General features: G+C 46.8%; 8 protein-coding genes across 8 annotated transcripts; 4 read left to right on the top strand and 4 right to left on the bottom strand.

The window, feature by feature from the left end:
* Positions 1–17: 17 nt before the first annotated feature.
* Positions 18–1,838, bottom strand: N7447_002582 (putative tetracycline-efflux transporter; the record flags this gene model as incomplete). The annotated part of the gene is made up of 3 exons (XM_057226857.1): positions 18–94; positions 147–1,596; positions 1,662–1,838. The coding sequence occupies 3 exons, from the start codon at positions 1,836–1,838 to the stop codon at positions 18–20; spliced, it is 1,704 nt and encodes a 567-aa protein (XP_057090873.1).
* A 387-nt stretch (positions 1,839–2,225) lies between these two features.
* N7447_002581 (ferrochelatase HEM15) lies at positions 2,226–3,624 on the bottom strand (the record flags this gene model as incomplete). Its single annotated transcript, XM_057226856.1, has 3 exons — positions 2,226–2,683; positions 2,741–3,323; positions 3,385–3,624. 3 exons carry the CDS (start codon positions 3,622–3,624, stop codon positions 2,226–2,228), a joined length of 1,281 nt encoding a protein of 426 aa, XP_057090872.1.
* Positions 3,625–3,941: 317 nt separating this feature from the next.
* On the top strand, positions 3,942–6,180 carry akuA (uncharacterized protein; the record flags this gene model as incomplete). The annotated part of the gene is made up of 5 exons (XM_057226855.1): positions 3,942–4,004; positions 4,060–4,680; positions 4,728–5,574; positions 5,626–6,011; positions 6,070–6,180. 5 exons carry the CDS (start codon positions 3,942–3,944, stop codon positions 6,178–6,180), a joined length of 2,028 nt encoding a protein of 675 aa, XP_057090871.1.
* Positions 6,181–6,581: 401 nt separating this feature from the next.
* N7447_002579 (uncharacterized protein) lies at positions 6,582–6,827 on the bottom strand (the record flags this gene model as incomplete). Its single annotated transcript, XM_057226854.1, has 1 exon — positions 6,582–6,827. One exon carries the CDS (start codon positions 6,825–6,827, stop codon positions 6,582–6,584), a length of 246 nt encoding a protein of 81 aa, XP_057090870.1.
* Positions 6,828–8,236: 1,409 nt separating this feature from the next.
* N7447_002578 (putative quinol monooxygenase) lies at positions 8,237–8,774 on the bottom strand (the record flags this gene model as incomplete). The annotated part of the gene is made up of 3 exons (XM_057226853.1): positions 8,237–8,387; positions 8,466–8,578; positions 8,712–8,774. 3 exons carry the CDS (start codon positions 8,772–8,774, stop codon positions 8,237–8,239), a joined length of 327 nt encoding a protein of 108 aa, XP_057090869.1.
* A 717-nt stretch (positions 8,775–9,491) lies between these two features.
* On the top strand, positions 9,492–10,384 carry N7447_002577 (uncharacterized protein; the record flags this gene model as incomplete). The annotated part of the gene is made up of 3 exons (XM_057226852.1): positions 9,492–9,525; positions 9,594–9,859; positions 9,926–10,384. 3 exons carry the CDS (start codon positions 9,492–9,494, stop codon positions 10,382–10,384), a joined length of 759 nt encoding a protein of 252 aa, XP_057090868.1.
* A 1,620-nt stretch (positions 10,385–12,004) lies between these two features.
* Positions 12,005–12,262, top strand: N7447_002576 (uncharacterized protein; the record flags this gene model as incomplete). The annotated part of the gene is made up of 1 exon (XM_057226851.1): positions 12,005–12,262. The coding sequence occupies one exon, from the start codon at positions 12,005–12,007 to the stop codon at positions 12,260–12,262; it is 258 nt and encodes an 85-aa protein (XP_057090867.1).
* Positions 12,263–12,665: 403 nt separating this feature from the next.
* On the top strand, positions 12,666–13,235 carry N7447_002575 (uncharacterized protein; the record flags this gene model as incomplete). Its single annotated transcript, XM_057226850.1, has 1 exon — positions 12,666–13,235. The coding sequence occupies one exon, from the start codon at positions 12,666–12,668 to the stop codon at positions 13,233–13,235; it is 570 nt and encodes a 189-aa protein (XP_057090866.1).
* Between the last annotated feature and the right edge of the window lie 1,185 nt (positions 13,236–14,420).

Raw genomic sequence — 14,420 nt, 5'->3', positions numbered from 1 at the left:
GCTCAAAGAATCGTCTGTTATAGCAAAAGCCTGTCATGCTCGTCGGCGTCTTCTTCCGCTCTTAGATCGACAGGGGATCCACCCTCTAGGGTAACTGGCACAACAATTAGTATACTTCTTGTAACAGCTCGGGGAAATGAACATACCATGCGGTCTGATTAGCAAACTCATAAAGAATGCTACACCAAAAACAGCTGCAAGTGCCACAAACACAGTCTGAGGTAAGGTTGCAACAGTCAGACTGTAGATTAAGTTGAAGACAGTAGGTGCAACAACTCGAGCAAGAGCATGCAAAAGACCAGTGGCGCCGAGCATCTGTCCAATGCGTTCATTCGGCACATGCTTGGTTAGGGATGACTGCAGGATCGCAGATCCCATGCCACCTAGCGAGGCAACGACACCAGAAATCACCATGACTGATGGTGCTTTGGACAGGGCATAGCCAATGTAGCCCAATATATCGAATATTATGGATGTACGGATTAGAACAACGTCCAGCGTGTCTGAGCCGCGAATGGTTCCGTCTTCCTTGCACGGGGTGCGGAAGAACCGAGAGATGAGTGGAAGCACCAGGAAAAGATTGACCACTCGCACCACATTAATCGTCGCTACAAACAGACTGGACTCCACGCTGCCCCAGCTGAACATGTATTCGGCGTAGATGATGATAACTTGTACTGTGCCCAGGGCAACTCCAAAGACAGCGGTATCGATAGCAGCCAGCAGCATGATATTCCGGCGGAGAGCCGGACTGGCACCGCGACGGTTAGGGAATAAGACACTTGGCTTTCCAACGGCGGGCATCAGAATTGCAAGCGGGGTGATCAGGTTCATTGGGTTCCAGACACGCCAAGAGTACCATTTAGGAGGGTCAGCATCCACAATTTTGATGCGATGCTTCTCGCGTGCCGCGAGTTGTCGATCCTTGGACAAAGATTCAGGTACGATGAAGAAGACCGATAGACAGAAAGTTGCATGGAATGCGAGTGCAATGTAGAAGACGACCAGCGTGCCTCCATGCTTGATCAAAAATGCTGCACCGCCAGGTCCAGCTGCGATTCCAAAGAACAGAGCCCCGTGGAATAACCCAAATGCAACGCTTCGTTTTTCGGCCGGGGTACAATCAGATGCATAGGAATGGATCAAAGCCTGTGCGGTTGTAAATGATCCACCCAGTCCATCCATAACGGCTCCAAGCAAAAGCATATTGACCGAGACCCGGTCAGGCCATTTAGCCACAATGACTGTGATAATCTCATTGAGTACCGCACCCATCGCGCCCAGCGCGATCATCTTGGTTCTTCCGTAACGATCAGATAAGTGTCCGAACCGGGGACTCACTAATGCTGATAGAATACCTGCAATAAGATTGAGATAGAGCTGGAACTGGGCAACCAGTGATTGAACTTGTGGGATCTGGCACTGGGGGTTGTGCTCGCCGAATATAACAGGGAGATAGGTGAAGCTGGGGTCTTGGGTGATCTTCTCGGCGAGGTAATCCCGACAGATGAGCGACATGATCAAGTTGATCTTGGGCACAGCCATTCCACCAAAGCCCAGTGTAAAAAGGACCCCGAATGGGAGCAGCCACCAAATCTGTCATGTTTACAGGTCAGACAGTTGTTCCTGATGCTTTTGTTGCAAACCTCATAGTCACTCACGCTCGGTCTCCTCCATTTTGGCCGATCATCCGTAAGGTAAGTTGGCTGTTGATGCAATAGCCCATCGGTCTCATCAATTAGAGGAGTGGTTTCGTTGACATATTCAGTACGAGGAGTCACTGGGGTGTGCATCGATGCAATATCGGGCTCCCCCGCAAAGAGTTCTTCGTTCTCCATGGCAAAGTCGGTGACATTGGCGGTGATTCCAAAGTTGTCCAAGATTCCAAGTTTATCGCATAGTTGATTTGTAAGATTCAAACGGACTCATTCTCATATGAAAGAGGGGGGAATCGTTAGTGGAGGATCCCTTGAATTCTTATCGGGATTCGATCATTGGCAACCCCTTGCTCCGGAATCCCCGCACGGACTTAGCTTGGTTATATTAAGGTGTCATTCTGACGGCACAGAGTATATATATATCGTGCTCCGTATAGAATTGAAAATATATTACCTACAGTAGCCACGAAATTTTATACCAACAACGCCTCCAATACCTGCTGTGTACACATACATCCAAGGCTGAACTCTCCTAGTCTGAACAACACACATACAAGCCCTGTCAGCTTATATCACCATAGAAGCATTTTCTTGGCCTGCAAAGAATTTCTTCTGGCCCAAGCATCGCTCGCTGGTGCAACCCTGGCAACGCAGGGTCATCTGGCGAGAACACAATTCTCCCTTTCGCAAGTGGTCGCGAGCAATATCGGCAAGTGCCTGGATGAAGACTGGGCTTCCGTTCAAGCTCTCTGCACGCTTGACACCCGGGTTGTTGGCTTCATGGATGACTTCCTGATCCAACTCATATAGTGTCTCAATATGGTCACTTGTAAATGCAATGGGAACTAGGATCAAATCCGTCTGTCCTCGTTTCACATACTCTTGAACGGTATCGCTAGTCTGGGCCCCGAGCCACGCTTTGGGTCCCACCTGAGATTGCCAGCACAGGCGGTAGGGGTTTTTGAAGTTGAGTCGTTGCATTACGGCATGAACTGTCGCGGCAACTTCGGCGGGGTAGGGGTCGCCTGTGTGAGAGAGTAATTAGTGTAATTCTAGGAAGTAATCAGGGGACGTCAGCCTACCTCGGTTGATAACGCTCATAGGTAAGCTATGGGCCGAAAACAGCAACACGACCTTATCCCGCTTCTCCACTGGGTATGTCTTGAGCTGGGCCTCGATATTCTGTGCGAAAGCTTCCACAAGACCAGCGTGAGAGGGCCAACGGTCAATAACACTCCATTGGATTGAGCCAGCCGGCTCGGACCCTCCATTCGCGCGCTTTCCCTCGAGACGATTACGCCACTTCCATAGTTCGTTAAGGGAACTGCCGGTCGTTGAACAGGAGTACTGGGGGTATTGTGTAAATGCGACAGCACGTCCCCCCTTGCCATTGCCAAATCCATCGGCGAAAAGCTGCTCATACATGGTCTCGGTCAATGGGGCAGCATAGCGGAAGGCAACGTAAGGCTTATGCGGCGCAGTCTCCGGGGAGATCTTATCCAATACCTTGCACATTTCTGCACATTGGTACTCGGACCATTTCCGAATGGGCGATCCGCCGCCGATATCTGCGTACTGCTTTTGGATCTTTGGGGTTCTTCGACGTGCGATGAGGGGGCCGATATACGATTGGAATCGTCCTAGGGGAATCAAATCACCGTCGGCCTGGAATCCAAGGTGTTAGCATATAAACTTAACGTGGCAGTTGTAGCAATTTGACACATACAAATAGTCTGCTCAAAAAGTCCTCCACCTCGTCCGTCGTAGAAGGTCCACCCATGTTCATAAAAACCATAGCCGTCGGGCCCTTGGAGCCTGTCGCATCTTGTGTGACTGGCGGTACTACCGTCGCGAGACCTCGTTGATCGGTCATGCATCTCAATCGACTGTTAATTGCTGACCGACCAAGAGATGTGGTCCCAGTCAAGAGCTGCCGGGGGATCGCGAAAGGGCTGCGGAATGCCATGGTTGGGCCGAGGAGATATTATACGTAGGAATAGACCAAAAATTGGTACAAAAATACTAATGAGGAAATGACAATTTTAACTTATATCCGACCTGGACCTCGGAGTTGTTTGAATCCAGTTTTGGTTTCTCTACGTAGCTTCCGCCGCCCACCGGCCGTCAACCAATCACCGCGGGAGGATGTCAGCAGCTTCAGGCATCAGCGTCACCTGACTTTCGTGTCGCCCGCGTCAAAGAGCGCGTCTCCATACTTTGGACTTGATTAATTTACAACTTTTTAATCTCTTCATTCTCCCAAGGTTCCTCTATCTTGCAACTATGGCTGAAGATAGTTACACGCGCGAAGAGGATAATTACGAGGACGAAGAGCTTGACGAGACCGTGAGTATCAAAAGGTGGAGATATAGTTACCGACTGTTGACTGTTGCCTACATAGAGCTTCAAATCAGTGAAAGATGCGGTGCTCTTTGCTATAGACATTAGCAGCTCGATGCTCACACCTCGTCCATCGCCTGATCCTAAGAAACATGGCGACGAATCACCCGCATCTGCAGCTTTGAAGTGTGCATACCATCTGATGCAACAGCGCATCATCTCCAACCCTCATGACATGATTGGCGTTTTACTTTATGGAACCCAATCTTCCAAGTTCTATGATGAAAATGAGGAAGACCGCGGAGATCTGTCATATCCCCACTGTTATCTCTACACAGATCTTGATGTCCCATCGGCCCAGGAAGTCAAGCAACTGCGGTCTCTCGCATCTCCAGTAGATGCTGATGATGACGTGCGGCAGGTCTTGGAGCCATCAAAGGAGCCAGTGTCGATGGCTAATATGCTGTTCTGCGCCAACCAAATCTTTACCTCGAAGGCTCCAAACTTTTCATCCCGGCGGTTGTTTGTTGTGACCGACAATGACAATCCTCACGCAGACAATAAGGGAATACGGTCTGCTGCAACAGTCCGCGCAAGGGACTTGTACGATCTTGGTGTCAACATCGAGCTGTTTCCCATCTCTCAGCCAGGCCACGAATTTGACACCTCCAAATTCTATGATGTAGGTTATTAGCCCTGATTATATAGGGGTATACTCACGATTGGCAGGACATTATCTACAAAACATCGCCCAGTGATGGAGATGCCCCTGCATACCTACAGCCGGACACCAATATATCGACAGCCAAGGGTGACGGGCTCTCATTGCTCAATTCTCTATTGTCTAGCATCAACTCGAGATCTGTCCCCCGCCGCTCGCTGTTTTCAAATGTACCCCTTGAGATCGGACCTGATTTCAAGATCTCCGTCAATGGATATTTGCTCCTCAAAAAGCAAGAGCCTGCCAGGAGTTGCTTCGTCTGGCAAGGAGGCGAAACTGCCCAGATTGCCAAAGGCGTCACAACTCTAATGTCCGATGCTACAGGTCAGGAGATCGAGAAGACTGACGTTCGAAAGGCATACAAGTTTGGTGGTGAGCAGGTTTCATTCACCATCGAAGAACAACAGGCTCTAAGGAGCTTCGGTGACCCTGTGATCCGTATCATTGGATTCAAGCCACTGTCCACCCTCCCATTTTGGGCCAATGTCAAACACCCCTCCTTCATCTATCCCTCCGAAGAGGATTACATTGGCTCAACACGGGTCTTTTCTGCACTGCAGCAGAAACTCCTCGATTCCGAGAAACTGGCTTTAGTTTGGTTCATCCCCCGCAAAAATGCCTCACCAGTCTTGGCTGCTATGATTGCTGGGGCTGAGAAGATTGACGAGAATGGTGTGCAGAAAATCCCACTTGGGATGTGGATTATCCCTCTTCCTTTCGCAGACGATGTGCGCCAAAATCCAGAGAGCACCGTCCACCGTGCAGGGGACGCGCTGAATGACGCTATGCGCGATGTTGTTCGCCAGTTGCAGCTTCCTAAAGCTGTATATGAGCCTTCGAAATATCCGAACCCCTGTAAGCCCCTGTCAATGCAATTTGTTGAGCATGATACTGACCAATTTTCAGCACTTCAATGGCATTATCGTATCTTACAGGCTATCGCCTTGGACGAAGATTACCCGGAATCACCAGACGACAAGACTGTGCCTAAGTACCGACAGGTTCACAAGGTTGGCTGCTTCTATGATCCCCGAACTTTACCGGAATTTACTGACCAAATGCACGCTCAACCACAGCGCGCTGGCGACTATATTCTTAAATGGGCCGATGAGCTGAAATTACAGGCCTCCGAGATGTTTGGTGGGTCAGCAGCCACCTCTACGCTGGTAAAGCGAGGTGCAAAGACGGAGGCTGCTGGTGATCACCCAGCAAAGCGGGTGAAGCTTGAAGACAACACCTCTGGAGTGGAAGCTGAGGTAAAGAAATGCTACGAGAAGGGCACTGTTTCCAAGGTGAGCATTCAAATTCTCTCGGGTATTTGACCAAACTAATACTAATACTCGCGTTCAGCTTACCGTGGTTGTGCTGAAGGAATTCTTGCATTCACATGGCCGCGCTACAGCAGGGAAGAAAGCAGATCTCGTAGAACGGGTTGAACAGTACTTTGAGAAAAAGTTTTGAACACTGAAGTTTACGTTGGATCGTTTTGGTGTGGGACCCAGGGTTGCTGCAATCTAGGGCCCGATTAATGAGTTACGAGTGTATCCTACTTTTCTGTTTACATACGGCCATGGTCGTTTCGAATCAATAATCTTTGTCCAACATACCCCTAGCACTCAAGAAAAAGCATAACCCTTAAGTCAAAAAATAGAATTGATATCACTAATCCAGCAGTAAAAGATCATTGCACTAAAGTAATGAAGGCCCTCTTGTTATACCGAATGCATCATATAATGTTCAAATTTAGATATACAAAGACTTACGTATACAACCAAATACCAGCATGATCAGTGTTGACAGTAACCCGCTGGGTACGCGCCAATGTGCCGTCACGATCTTCAACGATTTCGTGGGCCACAACTCTACACATGGCATGTAGGGCAGCTGTAATAAGAGGGCCGGGAATGGGCCGGGAATGATCGTAGCTCGCTACCCTCAAAACTTGACTGCATCCCAAAGCTCTTTGTCTTGAGTGACCTGGGAGTGTTCTTTGTAATATACTCGAAAATCCGAGCAGCATCCTGGGGAGCTGGAGTAAAGTCTGTATCCATGAACGTCCCGGGGCCGTAGATATCGGTGCTCGGTGTGGTTTTGTGTTGATGGGGCATTGTGAAGAACAAGAATGAAGACTTGGAATAAAGGCAAGGACGAAGTATACTCGATGCAGCTTCTATAGTCGGACAATATAACACGCTTACTGTGGCGAAGTATCTATACCTCTTCGCCAACAATCCTTGAAATATATTGATCTTCCCGTTCCGAAACTTCGAAGCTCCCGAGCTCGGAAGGTCAGAAATGGCACCAGATGTCTTGGCTTTACCCCAAACGTATTTTTCCTTTTTATTTTCAGTTTCTTTCATTGGCTCCAAGCCTTTTGTCCCACAAAAGGCTAAAATGTCTCCGTCCAATCATGCAAAGATCATTGAGCTTTGTCGGATCGGCTTCAAGCCGCTGTTTGTGCCGAGGCATATAGCCTTGTCTCGAGGGGTGTCGTCTCAGCTGAAGACCTTGGTTAGTATTATTGGTTTGATTGGATGTGTGCGACTTGCTCTGACTTTATTAGACAAAACTGTGACATCTGGCCTTGGCCGTCGTTAGGCATTGACTGGACCCATCATGGCCAACACTCTTGGTGGAGGTGGAGACTTTAATCATTTCATGAACCACTTGGGGCCGGCGTCGAAAACGCGGTTGGATGACATGCACCGGCATGAATTTGATGCGGATTCTCAAGATGTCGACGTCCTTAAAAGAGAGTGGATGAGTGGACTTCGCAGGGCAACTTGAAAGAGATTGAGAAAAGTCGGGACAAACTTTTGGTTGGCTTGATCAAGAGCAAAGCTGAGGGTTCCGCCTATGATTATTGTTAAGGCAGCCTTTCTGCCTCGGGAAGATAAAGGCCTTACTCCTTGCCTATTTGATCTTCCTTCTCTCTTGGAAACTAGCCCAATACAACCAATGGCTTCTTTCCTTTGATTATGAAAGTTCTAGCAGTATCCAAAATCGGTGGGGGTCATTTAGACTGTAGGCAGTGTTGTGATAAATCAAAGTACGGTGGCCTTCGTTCCCAAGGTTGACAGCGATGTCCTTTGGTATATCAATAAGCAAAACGTGCAAGTGTTGTCAACCTAGCTTTGAGCTAAATTTACCGCCATATTTAATTACCGTGAGCTTCTTGGAAGTTTTCAACGACGGATTGTCAGGGCGCTTAATTTTACAAGTTAGTGGTTAACGACCTTACACGCAAAATGTATTGATAGTTGAACCGTATAAAGCCAATCGTTGGATGTGAGCACTAAATATCGATACGCTACAGTTAATAGAGCAACAGTTTATAATCAGTTTAGGTCGAATAGTGTCTTTAAGCTTGAGAAATGCATTCAACTACGGCTGATCTTGTTTGCAGCTGGGCGCAGTTGTGTGGAGTCAAGTCACACGTACACACAAGACCCAAATCAACAAAATATCCAAAAAGTGAAGAAAATTATTTACAAGAGATAGGCATTCTCATAGCAAATCACAGGCGGAAGACTTGTGCAGAATCTAGAAGCAAGTGTCTACCGGACTTGAGCTCCAAAGGTTTCGCCAATAGGGTTGGGGCCTTCCTAATGAGTTCCTGGAAGTAAGGTGCAGCACGGTGTCTTTCCAATGCATCCTGGTTTTCATATCTGAGAGTGTGTTAAGAGACCAATAATAAACATTGTTAAGCCACAAAAAGGAAAACAGAAGACAGAGCGTGGACGCACCTTTCGACGACTATGACTTCATTTTTGTCCGCAATGGAGAAGGCATAGTATACAGTAGTCTCAGGCTCATTCTCTTGCACCTTCCGGGTAATACTGGCTAATTCGGCAACAAGCTATAGGTAGAACGCGAAAGCTCATCAGTTCAGAAGTCCACATTCGGGGGAAGAGAAAGTACTTCTCATGACAACAACCGTGATCAGAAGGGACATAGGTCCGTCAGCCAGACCAGTTAAAGATATGACTTACTTCGTCAAATTTTTCCGCCTTGGCTGTAAGAATGGCAACCTGATTGATTACTTCGGACGACATTTTGCGACTTTAGCGTAGCTGCATGGCGTAATGTAAGGCAAGAAAAAAGGTATAGTGCAGGGGCAAATTAAACAGTTGCCGCTAGGGAGGGACAAACTTCAATGTTTCCAGGGGCCATAAGACAGTTATATACTCTCAACATAAGATAGATTGGTGACGTGCACCTCTACCTAGGTACCTCGGTAGGCATTAAGGTCATTAATAATCCAAGTTCCGCAAAAACCGGGAACCACAGCGTTCGGTATGGTCTGCCAAAAGCCCCGTCCAAATTCAATTGTAAATCCAATACTTCACAGGAGAAATTCTAGGTATACTATGCTTGCCATATTGTTCTAGGTCATTTTGTTTGGTCCCCATCACGGAAGTGGCAAGTTAGACTATATGACGTTTTACTAAGATGTAGCAGCCCGAGCCTCGGGAAGCCGATAGTTTGGCTTAAAGTGTTTTCGGGGTTCCAAATTGAGTGGGTCGGAGGGACCGTCGTATCCTGAGGTCGGAACATCCTAACTAGGCTTCCGGTTGTATTCCAGAAGTTACCAAATCTGGAAATCGGACAATCTGGTCGGCTCGCTCGTGCCATATAACAGTCAATCATCTTAAAAACAATGGAATAGTACTTAAGGCTGTGGTTTACCCAACTAACTTGCCTGTCAACTCTTTCCTGCACAAAAGCTTAATCACCTGATTTCTTTAGATCTCTTTTCATATACTCTCGAAATGGTCCAATCTCCCCTTGCTACGGCTCCTATAGGTCAACTATATTTCCTCGACGTTGGCATTTCATATCCAGAACTCAACGACGGCATTCTTGCCAATCAGATGGCTCTGGTCTCCACGAGCTGGTTACCAACATCGGAAGTTTGCCCGACGGAATCGCCATTGACACTGGTCACCAGCACATACACTGGACGAATATGGGAGTCCCCTCTGCCAAGGATGGGCCCATACAACGCAGCGGTTTATCCGGTAACAATATCGTGACGATCATTCCACCAGACCAGTCACATACGCCGAAAGAGCTGACTATTGCGCTCAAATCAAAAATGTTGTACTGGTCAGACCGAGAGAGTATGAGAGTTATGGGGGTAAATATGGATGATAGTGATGTTGAAATGCATTACCAGGCTGGTGTTATCGATATAGATAGCTAGGTTGTGCAGAACTGGTGTGTTGGCATTGCTGTAGACGAAGAGTCTAAGCCTGTCTTTTTGAGGGCTATCGAAGGGAAACGAAGGACGAATTTTTCAAATGGATCTCGAAAGGGCCGGAGATATCCAGGTTCTTCTAAAAAATCTTCCGGAACCATCGATTTAGAATTGAACCACGCTTCTGGGACACTGTACTGGACTCATCGTGGTGATCCACCACACGGCAACACCGTAAATTCAGTTGCCCTTACGGATGTGTCCACGAATAACGTGACACCAAAGATCCCGGCTCGCAAGCTTCAAGAAGAGATTGGACTTGCTTTGGACCTCAAGAATAACCGTATGTTTTTCGGCGACCTTGGAGGCTCTCTGTACAGTGCCAATTTGGACGGGTCCTGCAGGACTGCGATTTTCCCTGACATCGGAGGCTCGATCACAGGGGTAATCTATGTTGGTGAGTAGTTATTGACTATTTATTGACTGTGATCTGATTTCTTCCCTGTACATTTCTGTTTAGTTTTCACGATATATTCTTGGTTGCTGCTCTATAAAAAAATACACAGCATTCATCGAAACTATGCATTCTCCTTGCCATTTTCAGGCATTTTAGTAAGCTTAATAACACATTCAGGGTCAATAAAGTAATATTAGTCGAATTTGATCTTGTATTAACATTTTTAGTGATGCCCTGCGTCGGCATGAGCGCAGCCACAGTGTTCAACTGGAGAGCCTGACTACTGTATCCCCACGAGGATTAGCTGACAGTTCTGCGATACTCACGCCTCCATCCGCAGCTGATTCGTTCAGGGTATTTGCGGGGCTGCCTTCTGGATCAGCAACTCATGTTTGCATTTGGGTCGCCGGAGTTCAAGTTGCTAGGTGATGGAGCTGCGGAGGTCGCTTGTTTTCCTGGGAATGCTCAAAGTAGTGAGCGATCCGTGGTTACGAATTTGGATTAATTGTATGGCATGATTGATTTACTACAGCGGGGTGGACGTTGGGGTATTTCACAGGCTTTTGCGAATGTGCTTTCTACAGTGCTGGAGGCGGGCAAGGATAGTGCTTATGGATAAACTGGTGTTTTTGTTATATTGTATCTGAGCCTTAATGCGAACTACCAATCACTAGCAATATAATCAAAAATTCCACCTGAGCAGGACTATTTTTCTACATTACCAAATGCTTATATAGCAATGACTGCCGATGCTAACATCCGATTGTTTCTCCCCGATATCTTGCGGGGTGTGGCTCCACTATGTGGGACGCTTGTTCGTTTACAAGCTTGAGGCAAATGATATCCTGTGAGAATATTTCTACCTTGGTAAATGATAGTTGGAACTCAGTAGATACTAGCCTTAAGCACTTAATTAATGTTTTGTTCCATTTCATTGTGTTATCTTGTGAAGTTTATATGCAAAGATATATCTTTGATACTCCACACATATATCCGAACTCTTACCATCTCCTGCGGGTAAATTCTCAAGACAAATTATATGTTAGCCTTGGTCCAATCATAAGAAGTGTAGTTATTACCAAAATCATCACAGATTGTGGGTGATGTACAGGTCCATCCCCCACATGAAGAGAATCGTAGGGCTGTAGCTCTACCCCGTAAAAACAGTTCAAATAAAGATCGGTTTATAAGTATGGCGATCTCTCTTTCCAATAATGATTCTCAATTGCTCTACTTCTAGCACTTAGGACAGTAATGCCGGTCTTCACATTCCTCGTCATCTGATCATAGTCATAATTAATAATAGAACCCACAATATACGGCAAGCTTAAGGCCATTTGGGAGTTTCTACCTCTTCAGCTGCGAAAATGATGTCCTTTCAAGATGTTCTTCCTCCAACTACACGGAGATACAGATATGAGGGGTACCATCAATGTCTTGGGGTTTTGGAACAAGAGTCCGAGAGATGGGAATGTGAAGAAGTTCCACTCGGATGCGCATATAACCCTTATTTCATTATGGACATTGACGAATGCTCCTTCCTTAAGTGTTTTGTAAATTCTGGAGATAAACTACTAATGCTATCATGGGAAAGCTACGATCATGTCTCTCAGTCCGCTCTGTTAAAAATGGAGTCTTCAGCCCACGCCGTTGCCGCCGAAGCTTTTAACACCATCTTTTCTGCCTGGGCTAGAAGAGTGGTCGACCCCCTTCTCTCCCCCCCAAGTACGAGAACTGTCCGTGGGCAGACCCGAACCAAGAAAGCCGACATCTCTTGGAGCCCAAGAGAGATGCCAAATGGCCGATCGCATAAGTGGCCAACTTTCGTTGGCGAGGTTGCGTGGTCGGAGTGTCGCACCAAGCTCCAAGAAGATATCAAGTTCTAGCTAGACGATCCAGATAGTGCCATTAATGCCGCCATCACCATTAGTGTGCTCCGCGATAAGATAATGGTGGAGAGCTAGGAAAGGAGCTATGACAAGGCTCCATCGCCTAACCAAAAAATTGAAATTCTCCGCAAGCCTCGTCTAGGCTGTCCTCGGGTCAATGGCCAGCTAAAGATACAATTTTCGGATATCTACTTAAGAGATAAGAGAGACGGGGAGAGCGATTTCCTTCTGACGGCAACAGATATGACCGAGCTTACAAGTCACATCTGGAAATACCAATACCCAACTGGCGAGAAAGATAGCTCCCGGTAGGGCCTGGTAAAGAGTCTACAATACCTAGATGGTGTGGACTCATTCTTACTTGTCATTTCTTTATTCCCAGGGACGGATCGAGCGCATCATGGAGACCGATCTACTGCGGTACTCTGAGCGAGGGATTGTACGGAACACGAAGGTTGTAGATGTCAAGATTGACGAAGAGGGAAATTTTGAGTTCCCGGTGCTTGTGACTCTGTCTACGGATGGTTTTGAGAAGACAGTTCGCACGAAGCATCTTATTGGTGCTGATGGGGCGCATTCGGTCGTCCGGCAGTGTATGGGGCTGTGGCTGGAAGGAGAGTCTGGGGACCTTCTTGATCGAAACAGTGTCTCTGTACAAGCACTGGAGGCAGTCACCTTGCTAGAAGCACAGTTCCCCAAGTCGACTATTGAGCAGATTATTCTGCATCCCCAGCTGCATCGGTCCTTTGAGTGGAACGACGTGCCGACATGTGTGAAACAACAAACTGAGATGCGCTTCTATGATGGGTCAGCTTTAGGTGATGCATATACTACCTATGGTGTAGACTCAGCACAGGGCACATTGGTGGTGGTCAGGCCTGATGGGTATGTTGGCGTTTTTGCTTGTCTTAGTGAGTGCAGAGGGTGGGTGAATATACGAGGCAGTGCATTCGGACTGTCTAGTAATTAGCATCTGTCTTGGGCGTGTTGGTGTAACCAGAAAGATATCGAGATGTTTTGTATGTTTTGACCATGTAAAAGGGAGGTAAAGAAGACTGTACAAGTCTACTATTGTAATAATGTGATATGAGAGGTTTAAACAAGACTTTCCAAGATTTCAAGCTTCTATATGTCAGCCTTTCAGTCTGGACTAGATGCAGTACCCTGGTCCTTCTCCTTCTTAGGCCCAATAGGAATTCCTTTCTGAGACAATCATATTGTTAGACATTCTTTCATTTTACCCTTGCGGTGAACATTTCATGCTTATTAAAAGGAATGTGGGTGGTTTAAGCTAGTACCATGTGGCTGAGACTGGGTTGGATAAATGTTCGCGCCGTTTGCTGGTGATTCTTCGGGCTAGGTCCTACTGTTCTTTTGTGGAAAGAAGGCTTCTTCCTTCTCTCGCTCTTTGTTCTTTCTCTTCCTCCGGTTCTCTGTTAGCTTGCAATACAATCAATTGACTGCGCTTCTTAGTGCTGCTAATTATGTATCTCTAGCTGCATCAGTTCTCTGAGTGGAACCACCTTTCGATGTGCACGGAGCAGCAGGCTTTTTGGATGATGCGTATGGGATCTCTGGCGTAGACCCAGCACGAGAGTAGGATTGGGGGTAGTCAGGCCTAATAGATAAATCGACGTTATTGCGTGTCTTGATGACGTGTAATAGGTTGATGGGTCTCTTGAAGCAGCGCATGCGGACTGTCTCCTGTAATTAGCACCTGTCTTGATATTATAGGAGCTTGTTGATAGAATCAATAAATCCCAAGCCTGAATGACGTGAATGATGAGATGCTTTGGCCACCTGAATATTATTAGAGCACAGAGTCACGTTTGATAGAGGTCGAACATGTAAAAATGTGAATGCTGAGATGTGTGGTAAGAATATAAATTTCGTGTACTCTGATTATCCAGAAGTCCATCAATAAGAATGATAAAATATGTTCACGAGGAACTTTGTCCTCAGCGCGCTTGAACGCAATGAATGTATAATAAAAAGCGCCCCTGGAAACTCTAACGCAACAAAATGGATGATCGGATTTCAACTGGGCAGGTTTGTACTGTTGGGTGTTTGTACTGTCGCAAAAATAATTTGTGCATAATGACGAAAATGTATGTGAGGCGAAATTGTAACGCCACGTGTCCCACGTTATGTAAAT

Source organism: Penicillium robsamsonii (genome assembly GCF_028829455.1).
Source record: "Penicillium robsamsonii strain IBT 29466 chromosome Unknown utg000001l_segment0_segment0, whole genome shotgun sequence".
In the NCBI taxonomy this organism is placed as follows: Eukaryota; Fungi; Ascomycota; class Eurotiomycetes; order Eurotiales; family Aspergillaceae; genus Penicillium; species Penicillium robsamsonii.
This window is presented reverse-complemented; position numbering and strand designations above follow the sequence as displayed.